Source organism: Neopsephotus bourkii, unplaced genomic scaffold (genome assembly GCF_033783945.1).
Source record: "Neopsephotus bourkii isolate Nb327-2 ecotype Australia unplaced genomic scaffold, CSIRO-AGI_Nbou_v1 NB_1139, whole genome shotgun sequence".
Classification (NCBI taxonomy): Eukaryota; Metazoa; Chordata; class Aves; order Psittaciformes; family Psittacidae; genus Neopsephotus; species Neopsephotus bourkii.
Window position 1 is genome coordinate 4633377 of NW_026901625.1, and position 13437 is coordinate 4646813.

At 48.2% G+C, this 13437-nt stretch overlaps 1 protein-coding gene across 6 annotated transcripts in view; it reads left to right on the forward strand.

The window, feature by feature from the left end:
- The window catches only part of PPP1R12B (protein phosphatase 1 regulatory subunit 12B), a 99297-nt gene that overhangs the window by 56075 nt on the left and 29785 nt on the right, over positions 1 to 13437 (forward strand). For all 6 annotated transcript variants that reach the window (XM_061363125.1, XM_061363123.1, XM_061363124.1 and 3 more), the window contains 5 exons: positions 8636 to 8726; positions 9167 to 9337; positions 10533 to 10716; positions 11256 to 11368; positions 12839 to 12883. In XM_061363125.1, the coding sequence (XP_061219109.1) occupies positions 8636 to 8726; positions 9167 to 9337; positions 10533 to 10716; positions 11256 to 11368; positions 12839 to 12883 (604 nt within the window). The remainder of the gene's footprint in view (positions 1 to 8635; positions 8727 to 9166; positions 9338 to 10532; positions 10717 to 11255; positions 11369 to 12838; positions 12884 to 13437) is intronic.

A 13437-nucleotide genomic window follows, 5' to 3' on the forward strand; every position in this document is an offset into this window, starting at 1 on the left:
GTTGGAGAGGACCTTGAGATCATTTAGTTCCAACCCCCCTCCCATGGGCAGGGACACCTCTTGCTAGACCAAGTTGCTTCAATCACATGGACCTCGTTCTTCCTGCTGCACAACCCCTTTGGTTTCCACTTGGTGCAAGCAGGTGATGGGGAATGATGGGGTCGTGCTGGTTGCAGCCCAGTGGATTATCCACCTTCATCCGGGATCACAGCGGCCTCTAGTGCCACCCACAGCCCATCCATAAAGTTCACCCACAACTTTGTCCGTGTAGCTTCAGTGCAGGACGCTGTGGTCACTTCTCCTCCTGGGGTTCCTACACTGCAGCCCCTCTCTAGAGGTTCCTGGAGGCTGCCTGGAGCTGTGTCCCTGCTGCATGGAGGTCCTGCCAAGCTGGAATGTGCCACGAGGTAGCTGGTGCTGAAAGGAAGCTCTGGAGGGGTTGGGTCTTGCTGAAACCTTTCACATTCTATGAAGGTTTAGGTTCTCAACAGAGGTTGAGAGGCCACCACGCAGCTAAGCCTGTGGCTGGTTGTGCCTGGGAGCTTCTGGAAGGCACGTCTGTGCCCTCAGTTGTGTGTCTGGTTTTAAAGGACACTCCTGAATGTGCAATGGGGCCTGGCTTTGAAAGAACTGGGATTTTAATTTGACCTTATCCCCCCCTCTCTATGTTTCTCCAACTGCATTCTGCGATGGTGAGTGTTCTTCTTGGTCCTCACAAAGATGCCAGCAAGGTGATAGCACTTGGCAGCAGACAGGTTGTGAGACAGGAAACACATCCCTCTCTTCCTGGATTTTGAGTGTATTCTGACCAGTTCCTTGGTTAAATCCAGAGCGGGACTGAGGTGGGTTTGTGTCTTCAGCAGCCTCAAGGCTGATGCCCTGCTCCACCAGAACATCCCCTGCTGTGCTAGGTAAATGTTTCCAGCGAACACTGCTCTCTTCTGCTTCATTCCCAAGAGGAACTGGATTTTCATTCCTCATTTCTTCATTCTGAGGATCCAGCTGCTAATTATAGCAGCATATATTAATAATATATTAATAACCAAATCCTCCTCCACCAGTAGTTAGATGAATTTTTGGCAGGTCCCTTCACCTCGTGATTCCTGTCCTGTCCAAATTCAGAGCATGACTCCTCGAGGGTGAGTGTGGGCACGCAGCATGTCTCTTAACCCTTATTATGAGGCCAAGCCATAAGGAACCCTGATCTCTGTCAGTGTTAAACTCTGGGATTTGCATTCAAGGGGTGTTTAAATGCCACTGGAGAGGAGCTGCTAGAAGAAGCTGGGAGTGTTATCTCACCACCACCTTGGACTTTGTCAGGAGTATCTGACCCTATAATCCTTGTCACTGACTGACATAGAGCTGAGTGGTCTGAGTTCTCCTGGGAACGGTCCCTGGGGATGCTGTGCAAGGTCCCTGCTCCCTGCCAAGGGATGGATCCCATCCACACTACACAGTGGGCAACAGAAAGTTAAGAGTTCTCCCTCTTGCCAAGGCCTGAACAATCATCTGGCACCTGCTGTTGAAAGCATTGCTGTGCCACCCTTCTGCAGCTAATCTCCTTCAGATAAAGTTGCCCTTCTTTTGAAGGGCTGCGGGTGGAGGTGACGTGGGAGGGCAGGAATTCTGCTGCCCCTTGGATTGTCCATGTTGGGAAGAGGCGAGATTGCTCCTGCTCGATCGGAAATCAGGCTGCGGTTTCATTTGGGAAAAGGTCGAGGTGTGGGATGGGGGTCACTGGGGCTGAGCCTGGTTTCCTGTGAGGAAGATGAGCAGACGTGGTGCTGCGAGCTCAGCCGCCCGCTGACTGCATCCAGGGGCAAGGGGGAGGTTTTGGCATTTGCTTCGTGGGGGGAGCCTGGCTCAAAGCAGGGATATATGCAGGACCCTCCAGGAATGGTCAAGGAAAGGAAGCAGGGGCCACTTGAGCTAACCAGTGTAAAAGAACTGCAGCTTGACAGCATGGAGCAAGCAGAAGGTAAATCTGCCTTTCCCATCCCTACATGCCAAATCTGTGTGCAGTTCCTCCCTCCTTACTAACCATAACCCTGGACGTGTTTCACCCATTTAATCCTTGTGTCTACCAGCACATTTGTGTAATGCAGCTCTGCAGCCAGGGTTGGTTCCAGCTGCACACTGGATGCTCAAAGTTGGGGCATCTCCTAGCTTAAACATGTGCAAATACTTGTTTGTGTCCAAATATAGCCATTAAACTAAAGAATGTACCCAGAATATTAGTGAGATACTGTGGATGGGACAACGGAGAGCTAATTTAGCATAAAACCAGCTATTCCCTGAAATTCTTTGCTCCATAGCACCTACCCGTGGATGTTCCATGGGCAAAAGGCAGGTTGCCACCCTGGGATTTCTATAGGAGAAGTTTTTGAGCAAACTTCATTCATCTTCTGTCCCAGAGAATAGTGGGCACTCGAGATTGACCCAAAGCCACTGCCACATGCTGAGAAATGTCAGTCTTAGCTCGATAGCAGTGGAAAACCTTTTACGTTGTTAATATCGGGGCTGTTTTCAGTAACTCAGTTGGGCTGATCCCTGCTTCTCTTCGGGAAGCTGCTCTCAGCACCTCTTCGGTGGCTGCCTCCACGAGGTGGCGGCCGGAGGCTGCTCTGGTGCGCTGCTGTGCTTGCCAAGGGAACGTTTCTCCTCAGGCTTCCCTAGTTCAGAAGCTGAACCGTCTTTGTCACCACCAAATTTGGATTTTATTTTATTCATTATTTGCAAAAAGCCATTTCCCAGATATTCAGATTTTTGCCAACTGAATTAGTTTTGCTTTTCAGGGATTTCTTGCTCTGTTTGAGACTGAACTGGCTCTGGGGGAAGCTGTACAAGGTCTACTTGATGTTGCTTAAAATGTCAGTGTGGGCTCAGTTGAAAACGGGAAGGCAAAACACTGATAGGGGCAGGACACTCACATCTTTGCCTTCATTTTATTCATCAGCTTGCTCCAAGCCCCTGTGTCCAACCTGGCCTTGAGCACTGCCAGGGATGGGGCAGCCACAGCTTCTCTGGGCACCCTGTGCCAGCGCCTCAGCACCTCACAGGGAAGAGCTTCTGCCTAAGAGCTCAGCTCAGTCTCCCCTCGGGCAGGTTCAAGCCATTCCCCTTGGCCTGTCCCTACATCCCTTGTCCCAAGCCCCTCTCCAGGTTTCCTGCAGCCCCTTTAGGCACTGGAGCTGCTCTAAGGTCTCCCCATGCAAAGACGTGAGCCTGGGCAGATGGGGAGTCGCACACCAAATCAGCAAGAGCTGGATGCTGGAAGTACTCTTAGAGCATCAGCTGCTGTATGTATAACCTCAGCCCATTGTAAACATCACATCAAAGCGTGAGCTCTGAGGAGGGACAGAGGGTACTCCTTGTGATTAACAAATGACAAAGATCACAAGTCTCTTAATCTCTTGGATCAGCACCTGGACATGTTGAGTGAAGCAAAGCTGTTGCAAATACAGAATTTAATCTTCTGTTGTCAACCTGCTAATCATGCTGTAAACAGATGATTGAAATGCAGAGCTTTAAACTTCCCAGAGTTGGGAACTCACAGTCCAGACTGAAACACGGCAGCTCCCGAGAGCAGGATCCTGTTATCCCTCTGTCCTCAGCTTATCAGGTAACTCGGCATTGGCTGGCTCTGTCTCCTCATTCCCAGCTCCAACGCCTGTAGAGTGTGATGTGTTGTCCTTCTCTCCTGCTGTCAGTGGTCTTCCCAAATGATAGTCAGCCAACTTTTCATGGCAGTGTCTCTGATGAGTCCTGTCAGTGCTGGTGTGCAGAGCACATTATCACAGGGATGCACACAGTGAAACACTGAAACCTATCGCTTGCTGGGGTGTAAGAGCAGGAGAGTTTTCTGTCTCCATGTGCTTGTCAAGGATTGACTTGTTGCCTGGCCCATACTTTATTATCCAACTTAAGGAATTGTATTTTGGGAGTTGCTGTCAGCATTGTTGCCTACAGAACTCGTGCTTGCTCCTCTTCCCTCCCCCAGCTTAGAGATAGTTCCTTAGCCAATGGCAAATTTCCAGTTGGTAGGAATGCATTGCTGGGATGCTGTACTTTTCCAGTTGTTTCCAGGGGAACAGTATCAGTACTTGATGATTTGCTGGGTTTTTTTCCCTATCCTTCTTTTTTCAGTGTATATATATATATACACACACATATATATAACATCCATATAAATGTATATGGATGTAAGTAAGAGCGGTAGAGAGATATATGATGAAGATATAAAATCCTGACATGTTTGGGATAGTGATACTGTACTTTAAGAACAGCCATTTCAAACATTTTAGAGTCTGAATATCTGTGTGGCTTTCCACGTGCAGGACACCAGACCTGGGCCTGGCTGCCCTTACCCGTATTGTCTGTCCTGGCTTCCAAGAAAGCTGTCACTGTGGTTTCCAGTGTGGTGAGTGTGGTTCAGAGTCACTCCTGAATCACAGTATTCAGGCTGAGATGACCCATGGAGCATCTCCTGCCCACAGCAAACTTTCCTCTTAGAAGAGCCACATAGAATCATAGAATAGTTAGGGTTGGAAAGAACCTTAAGATCATCTTGTTCCAACCTCCCTGCCATCAAGCATAGCTCCAGTTCATGACCAACAGCGTCACATTCACAGCTTGTGTTCTGACTGTGCTGGCTGTGGCAATGTGGGTTTGTTGGAGAAGGACCTGGTGGGGATGGAGGGAACCCATTGTCAGGAGAAATTCATCATCTGTTCTTGTTATCTGTGCACCAGTTAACAGAGGATTGTCATTTCTTGTCCTGCATCATTCACCCTTTACTCTGGAGGGGGTTCTTTTTTTCCCTCTGGCAAAGGATCTCCAGCACGCAGATATGCTCTTGTGGTTTTCCAGTTTGTATATCTAGGCTTACCACTGCCCTGCTTTGAATCTCTCCTTCTGTTAGTATTTTATTGCAGCTCCTTTTGCTTTGAGATGGTGATGAACAGTTGGGATCCGTCTTGTGTCACGCTGACCTGATTCATAGAATCCCAGACAGCTTTGGGTTGAAGGGACCTTAAAGCTCATCCAGTTCCAACCCCCTGCCACACACAGGGACACCCTCCACTAGAGGAAGTTGCTCAAAGAGCCAACAGAAACAATAGGTGTTTTCTTGAAAACAGGAAGAAAATGGAAACCAGACTCATCGTGCACTTCCCAGCTGTTTTCCAGCTAATGCACAAATCAAAAGCTATAGCTCTCGTGTGGCAGCAGGACAAGGTCTCTGCCTCCGGAACTCTAAGCTACAGCAGTGCTTCTGCTGGCTCTCACGTACACATCTCTCCCAATTTATATTCTGCTGCTTGTATTTGCAACCAAAACTCTGGGGAGAATCTGTTCTTGCTTTCCACAGGCCTTGAACTCAGCACCACGGCTGCTCTGGTGTCAGGTATTCCTCAGAGGAAGCTTATGGTGGGAAAACACAACACACAGGACCATTTCTTTGCAGATCCACTTGGGTTGTGTGATCCTGGCTTGAATGAGTAGGATGCCACAGACCCTGCACTGGAGGAAGTGATGGGTTTCTTGTATACATCATTAACCCCACAGGGGGCTGTTCGCCGAGTGCCTCGTGCCCCATTTGCTGCCTGTCCCTGCAGCTTGCTGTGATCTGCAGTTTTTCTGCTTTGGAGAGCAGGGTATTGCTCTCCCCCCGTCATCCAGCCGTGCTTTGTGGCTGCAGCACACTTGTCATCTCCGTGCAGTGAATCTGTTCTCTATTTCTTCCATCCCATTTAGCACGCTCTGCTCTCTTAACATTCAGCTTGTGAGCAAAGTGAAGCATCAGCTACAACTGTAAAATCTGGCTTTTCCCTCCTTCCTTCCCAAAGGGAAAAAAAATAGCAAACACACAAAAAAACCCCATCAAACAGAGCAGAAATGTGATTGAATTGCTGGTATGGAGTCTGGGGTTTGCATCTGAAATAGCTTTACAGGCCAGCCACCTCCTTTCAGCACCAGGTAAAGGCTGTAGCTGCTTACGAGGAGAAGCCAGCTGTGTCCCTGGGCAAAGACTTGTTTCAGAGAATTCAGTTATTTCATGCCTGGAAAATGGCTTTGGGTGAGCTCCAAGAACTGGGGATTGGGTAAATGGAAGGAAACCAGAAGTCAGCAATCGATAAAAGCTGCAGCCCAGACTTGGACCTGCAGAACAGGCTCGGCTGGAGGTTAAGTCCCTGTTGGATACCCAAAACTGCTGCTGCTGTTTGTCTGTGTTTGTAGTTTTATGTAAACCCTGGGAGAGGAGAGGACGATGGAGGGAGAGACACAAAGGGTTCATGTCCTGCTGTCCCCATACACTCCTCAACGCCAAGCTGTGGCTAAACCCCGAGACAAGGGGAATCCCTCATCCATGCTGTACTCAGCAGACCTGCCCCGTCTGACCCGCCTGGGCTGTTCCCAATGGATTTTCCAAACCTCAGTTGAAACCACCATGGAAATCTCATTTGTCCTCCAGTGCAGGGGAGTTCACTGTGATTTTCTCTGTATACAAAAGCCCTTCAGGTGCTGTCAACGTGACTTTGTGCTGCTCACTCATACCAGGAGTGTTCCTGAGCACCTGTATGAGCCCAACTCCTCCTCAGGCAAGGGCAGGTCTCATCTTTCCTCCTCTTATTCACATGCTGTGTATGTAACTCCACACCTCTGTCCTTGTATGTGATGTAAATGCACTGATTCAAAGCTGTTGCCCACCTCAGTTAGCTACAAATTTACTTGGTTTATATGTTCCAGGAACTATTCATTTTTTCTTACTACTCCTCTAAACTTCATTTGCAGTGTATTTTCCCAATGCCTTCTTCCTGCAGGCAGCTTATTACTTCTGGATGCTGTACAAATAGCAGCTATTCCACTTGTGTCAAAAGCTGCAGCAAATGCTCATTGTTTCCTTAATGTACCATTACCTGGGTAGCCCACGTGCACTGCATAAAAACTTGTCTGCAAACTCAGGAGCTGCACAGCTTTCACTCATCAAACAGCAGCTTTTCTGCTCAGGAAGCAGCCCATTCCTGGGAGGCAATGGGCCCCCTGAATTTCAGGCACTTCCCTTGCTGGTGTATCCATCACAGCTAGTGTGGCTGTCGGGGTAATCAATGGGAAGAAATGAGTTCCTCTGCAATGCACTCACATGATCTCTGCTGGAGGCTCTCTCTGAAGGTGATAAATGGCACCGTGGAAGTGCAGTTCTGCGTCTCCATCACAGCCAGCTCCTCAAGCAGGATTCTCTCCTCCAGAAGTCTGCAGTGAGGGGCATCGATCCTGCACTCTCTCCTGTGCTCTCTGCAGATCAGGGGAGTTTGGGGTGTGATTTATTAGGTCGAATACTTAACACCAGTTTGGGGTGAGAAGACTCACGTGTGTCGCACACCAGAAGACATGAGGTGACCAGCTGCCATGGATGTACCTCCAGACAGTCCGAGGAACCCCTGCTAACTGTGGAGTGCACAGCTAAATCAGTGCTGAGCACTAGATGGAGAAGGTGGATAAAAGTCATCAGGGTAGATGGTTTTAGCATGATCCAGGTTTACAGGTGCTGTCAGTGTTGATAATCCTTCTCGTAAGTGTTTTAACATACTGGATCCAATGCAAAACCTGTTCAGCTTGCTAGCTCTTCCATGCAAGTGATCAGTAGCAGAGAAGCAGGAAAAGAGTCCAAGGACAAAGTAATCTAATTCCTTAATAGACCGTTCATCCTTTGCTTGACTAACTGTTCTTTGGCCATATGGAGATCCTTAATACTCTGTTAACCTGTGGCAGTGATAGACCTACAAAGGAACATTTCAGGCACCCTCATCCTTGCACACTGAGACACTTAATAATCATTCCCTGTTCACCAGGCTGAAGAGTCCAGTCTAATTAATCTTTCCTAAGAGGGAAGCTGCTCCACCGGTATGGAAATCAGACTGATCAGATCAGGGCTGAGTTCCTCTCCAGATCCTCCACAGGCAATGCCAGGGCAGAGAGCTTGGTTTATGCATTCTCCTGTGCATAATTCTGTTGGAATCTCACAGGTTTAATGCAGCGTGGTGGTGACCAGCTCTGCATCTTAACCAAGGGGTTTTCATGCTTTGTTCCGGAGGTGTGAAGGTCGTTTCTTTCATTTCATGGCTTTGTGTCAAGGTGTTTTGTCTCTACAAGGTGCCTGCCATGCAGCAGGTTTTCTAGCACGATGGGTTTCATATTGATGAAGGCAGCAGATTGCAGGAATATGATCGTGAATATAATGACAGGAAGGAGGGTCTGAGGAATGTGCCAGTGCAGGATTTCTGTTCCTGAGATCTTTATCTGAATGAGGGGTGGTTTCTGTGGGTTGGTTTATTCTTTTTCCTAATGATGCAATGGCACGGAATGGAACAAATCACACAGTGAATAGTTGCACCTTTCTGAACAGGACATGTCCAACTCTAAAGGGTTTATTTAGAGCCTCCAGGGAGAATGTCATTTGTGTATCATAGACTCCCAGGAAAGTTGTCCCAAAGCAGAAGGCAGCAGTCTTGGTAAATGGAGGTGAAATTCTTTTTGTCCACATAGCAGAGAACAATAGCTCAGGAGCTGGCAGAGGCAGGAGGCCAGAGCATCTGCTTTCAGTTTAACCTCTTCTTGCCCCTTTTCCTTTTTCCAGGTCATATCTGACTCCAGTGCGGGATGAGGAAGCGGAATCCTTGAGGAAGGCACGATCCAGGCAGGCCCGGCAGACCCGCAGGTCCACACAGGTAAGGAATGGAAATACTCATGTTTGTGTGCAGGACAAAGAGAGCTCATGAATAGAGAGGCAGGATTTTCTTGTACATTGTTACTTAGGACAAGGGGCTTGTCCTCACGTGGTGTTGGAGAGGTTCTGGCCAAAGTTCCTGCAGGGAACTATTACAAAACACTCCCCAGGCACACACGGGTTGGGTTTTGGAGTTCTCATTTCTGCAGTATACCCTTCTTTTAGTGTGTAGCTTGATCGTGTGTGCTTGGGTTGCTTTGAGCCGGTGCTGATGTCAGTACACTGCAAAATGTGTTAAAGGCAGCAGAATTGCTTCTGTTTGCAGAGAGATAAAGCATTGGCCTGGCCATGGAGAGGCCCGCTGGGCATTTCAAACAGACCTGCAGGATCTGGAATGGAAACGTGCACATTTACCAGCTCTCTCTTGGGCTTTCTCTGCAGGGTGTGACCCTGACGGACCTTCAGGAGGCTGAAAGAACCTTCAGCCGGTCCCGGGCAGAGCGGCAAGCACAGGAGCAGCAGAGTGGGACAGCCGAGAGCACCGAGCCTGCTGAGGACAGCAGCGAGAGGCAGGAGACCCGCTCGCGGTGGAGCAGGAATACAGATGAGGAGGTGATCCTCCTGGCCTCAGTTCTCAGCGTTTCAGAGCTAATGAAGCCATTTAGGACAACCAAGATCAGGAGGAGTTCTTTTGGGGATGTCTGTTTATTTTAAGGGAGGCAGATGTGCTGGAAAGCAGGAATACTGCTGAGCGAATCCAGAGGAGGCCACAGAGATGCTGCGAGGGCTGGAGCAGCTCTGCTCTGGAGCCAGGCTGAGAGAGCTGGGCTGGGGCAGCCTGGAGAAGAGAAGGCTCCTGAAGGGGAGACCTTAGAGCAGCTCCAGTGCCTAAAGGGGCTGCAGGAAAGCTGGAGAGGGGCTTGGGACAAGGGCCTGTAGGGACAGGCCAAGGGGAATGGCTTGAACCTGCCCGAGAGGAGACTGAGCTGAGCTCTTAGGCAGAAGCTCTTCCCTGTGAGGGTGCTGAGGCGCTGGCACAGGGTGCCCAGAGAAGCTGTGGCTGCCCCATCCCTGGCAGTGCTCAAGGCCAGGTTGGACACAGGGGCTTGGAGCAAGCTGCTCCAGTGGAAGGGGTCCCTGCCCGTGGCAGGCTTTGGAACTGGATGAGCTTTAAGGTCCCTTCCAACCCAAACCATTCCATGATTCTATTATAACACTGAGGATTGGTAGCTCACCTCAGCAGGCTGTAGGAGGGATGTTGGGTATATAGGTGTTGGAGCTCCTTTGCTCTCCACTGGGAATTTTACTTTTCTATCTCTTGCCAGAAAATAAAGCCATGTAGATCACCAAAAGTGGAGTGAAAAGTCTAATGATAGAAACGTGGCCTGGATCCATCCTTGCTGTGCAGACTCGGCTGAGGCCCTGTGCTCACATTTTTCCATGTGCTCTGTGTGTAATGGAAAGCCAAAGAGAGCAGTTTTTTCTCCCTGCCATCCCTTCTGTTTTTTCACTCTAAATCTTTTATTTCTATTAGATAACTTATTTGTCCTGCCATTGGCTGGAGGGACAAAGAGGTTGATCCCAGACTTCCCCATTTCGGGAGGCTGCTTCCACATTGAGCCATGCAATGCTTTTATCATTCATCCCCATCTGATGAAGTGAACCTGATCTGGGGGATGGAGGCCATCACTCCCAGCAGCAGTGAAGAAAACATGACACTCCAAAAGATTACCAAGTTCCCTGAACTCCCAAATCTGCTCGTTCCTCTTCATCCTACTTACTTGCTGTCATGGTTCTCTCTTTACAGACTGTCTATCGGCGATTAAGGTGCCCAGTACAACCAGACAAACCTACGACACCTCTGTCTCCTTCAACATCAGCACCTCTCCTTTTTACAAGTTCATACCTGACTCGAACAAATAAGTATCTAGGTCTTGACCCTGCAAACCCAGCAGACTTCAGAGGTGCAGCCACAGAGATGGAGAAGAATGGTATGTACACAGAACAGGCAATGCTCAGGGATTTTCATGAGGTTTATAACTTTCCATGTGTACAGACAAGGAGAGGATGTTTACTTGCTATTCTGAGGGCAGCAGGATGGGGAGCTGTCACCTCACAAATCAAATGCTATTTGTTTAAATGGAAATCCTAGCATAGGATACATCCTATTACTTGTAACAGAGAGGGATAAAGGGATGTTCTCCATTTTGCATAAGTAAATGAGATAGTAATCCATGGAACATTTGGACCTTAGAGCTGGGGGGAGTGATTCTTCTAGGACTTGCTCCTGTAGGAGCAAGTCAGGACGATTAGGGGAGAGCTGACAGCCAGGGTAACCTCTGATGAAGGAAGGAGTGCAGGTAACAGATGTAGTAGGGCACCAAGCTTCCATTTCATTTGGCTTAATAACTCCTTTATAATATAACACAAGCCAAGATGACCTTGATCAGCTTGAAAAGAACCCCAGTACCTTAGCAAAAGCCCAGATGTAAATCACTGAAACCAAAGCAGTCTTTCTTTGCTTGGCCAGAGTGTGAAGATCAGGATTTGGACGACAGATCTCTGAACAAACAGTCGATCCGGGAGAGGCGGCGGCCAAAAGAGAGGCGAAGAGGCACCGGCATCATTTTCTCAACAAAAGACGTAAGTTTGAGTTCCTTACAGAAGAGAAACTCATCCTGTAACATTCCGGGTACATTTCCTTCCAATTCCGAGCTGCATATTTTTTCCCAAGGCAGTTGATTTCCCATTAGTCTTCCCCTGTCCAGGTCTGTTTGACTGGCATGTCAAGCATGATGTCCAAAGGCATCGCATCCTTGTCTGGTCCATGCAAAACCCAAGCAGTAGGTTCTAGAAGCCTGTTCTTGGGCTGTCAATCAGTGTGGCCCTTGCAGAATTGTGAAGGAGCCCACATGGGAGAAGAGAGGTCAGAACTCCAGGTTCTTCGGAGGTCACAACCCACTGGAAGTGGGAATCTGAGCCCAGATTTGGCTGTTCCTTAGCCCTCCTAAAAGGAAGACAATGAGGAATAAAACCTGTGTCTGGATCCCCTGCCCATCACCAGAAGAGCTGTGCTGTGGTCAGTTCTCTTAGTCCTGGTTTCAAAAGGGTTTCTTCAGTCTGAGGGAAGAATCCAGCCCTCCAAACCCTGGTGAGAGACTCAGGGAGGAAAACAGATCACCTCTTTCAGGAGAAAGTACTATGAAATCACGGCTGAGAAGTCTGCAATAGATCTATGGACACAGCCCCCTTCATGCACCTCAGGGGAAGAGGCTTCCTGCTCAATACAATGAAAAACCCCCTGTGGCACCAGCAGATAGCTGGAGTTGAGACAAGTTGAATGGCTCTGCTGGAAGCCTGGGGATTTCTATTGAAAGACTTGCTGCAAAACCCCTTTTGATTATTTTCAAATGATTCTTACATCTTTTTTTCTTGCATGCCAAATATAATTATTTTTTCTTATTATTGTGTTTTCCATCTTGCCCAGTTGTCTGCTGGGTCACTGCAGCAGCGTTCCCAGCTTCAAAGCAGAAAGCAAATTGCTTCTCAAGAGTTACACTTCATTTCCCTGTTGTGTCTGTACAAAACTGCAGCTACAACTTCTGAAGTACCCCGAGTTCACTATGGGTGATGTGATGCCGTGGTGGTTTACCACTGCTCCATGAAAGCCTGGAGCTGTTCCAGAGAGGCAGTGGGTTACAGAGAGGCTGTGTAAGTGCAGGCTCTCCGGGATGAGCAGGCTTCCCTCCTGGAACCTAACTGAAGGGGAGGATATTCTTGGAAAGTCAATATTACGTCAACACTTCAGACACGCAACCTTCCCGAGTGTCATGTGTGTTCCCTAAGTACATTAAGGAGTGTTCTTCCTTCTCCTACTGACTCTGGAGGAGCATTCACATTGCAGTTACTCAAGAGAGCTATGTCCTTAGTACCAAGGTCTTCTAAATGGCCGTTAGGTACCAAACCTGATCTGATTATCAGCCAGAAGTATTTAGACAGGTTTTCTTTTGACAGAAGCTTTGACATCAAATCATAAGCAATACGTTATCTTCCTGTCATACAATCTGGTTGTTTCCAAGGCTGCCTAATTACAACGTTTGCTTTTCATCCTAGGATGGTGATGAAGTTGATGGAAATGAGGAAGTGAAGGAAACTCGGGTAAGTGAAAACATACATCTGAATAACTGGTGTTTCACTCTTGCATGTTGGTGGCAAGAAGGCTTCTATGGCTTGACTCTTATTTATATGAGAGGTTCAGGCTCTGGTCAGGAGCTGAGTATGAACCAAGAGGTAGTTCTGAGTAGCAAATTGGTTACTGATTCCTCACCTGAACCCCAATCACCCCAATGCAGAGGTTTTGGACAGTGTCTTTTGTATCTTGTCTCCTCGTTGGGTTTGGTTTCTTGCAGGAAATGGTCTTGGTGAGCAGCACATCAGAGATGGTTCATTGTTCCCCTGTTCTTGCCTCAGAGCTGTCAAGGCCCTTTTTTTCCCTTTTATAATAATTACTGAGTCCTTCCAAACTGCTTTGGTTTCTTTTGGTTTTGTCTGTCTTAGTCTAAAACCACATTTGAGGCTGACAAGATGACTTACTCTGACAATGCTAAAGCTGATTACATGTCCAGAGTATTACAGCATGATATGCAAGACCTGGGGAAAACAAGCAGATTGAAGGTTGCTCAGGGGTCACTGTGCTTGAGTGACATTTAATC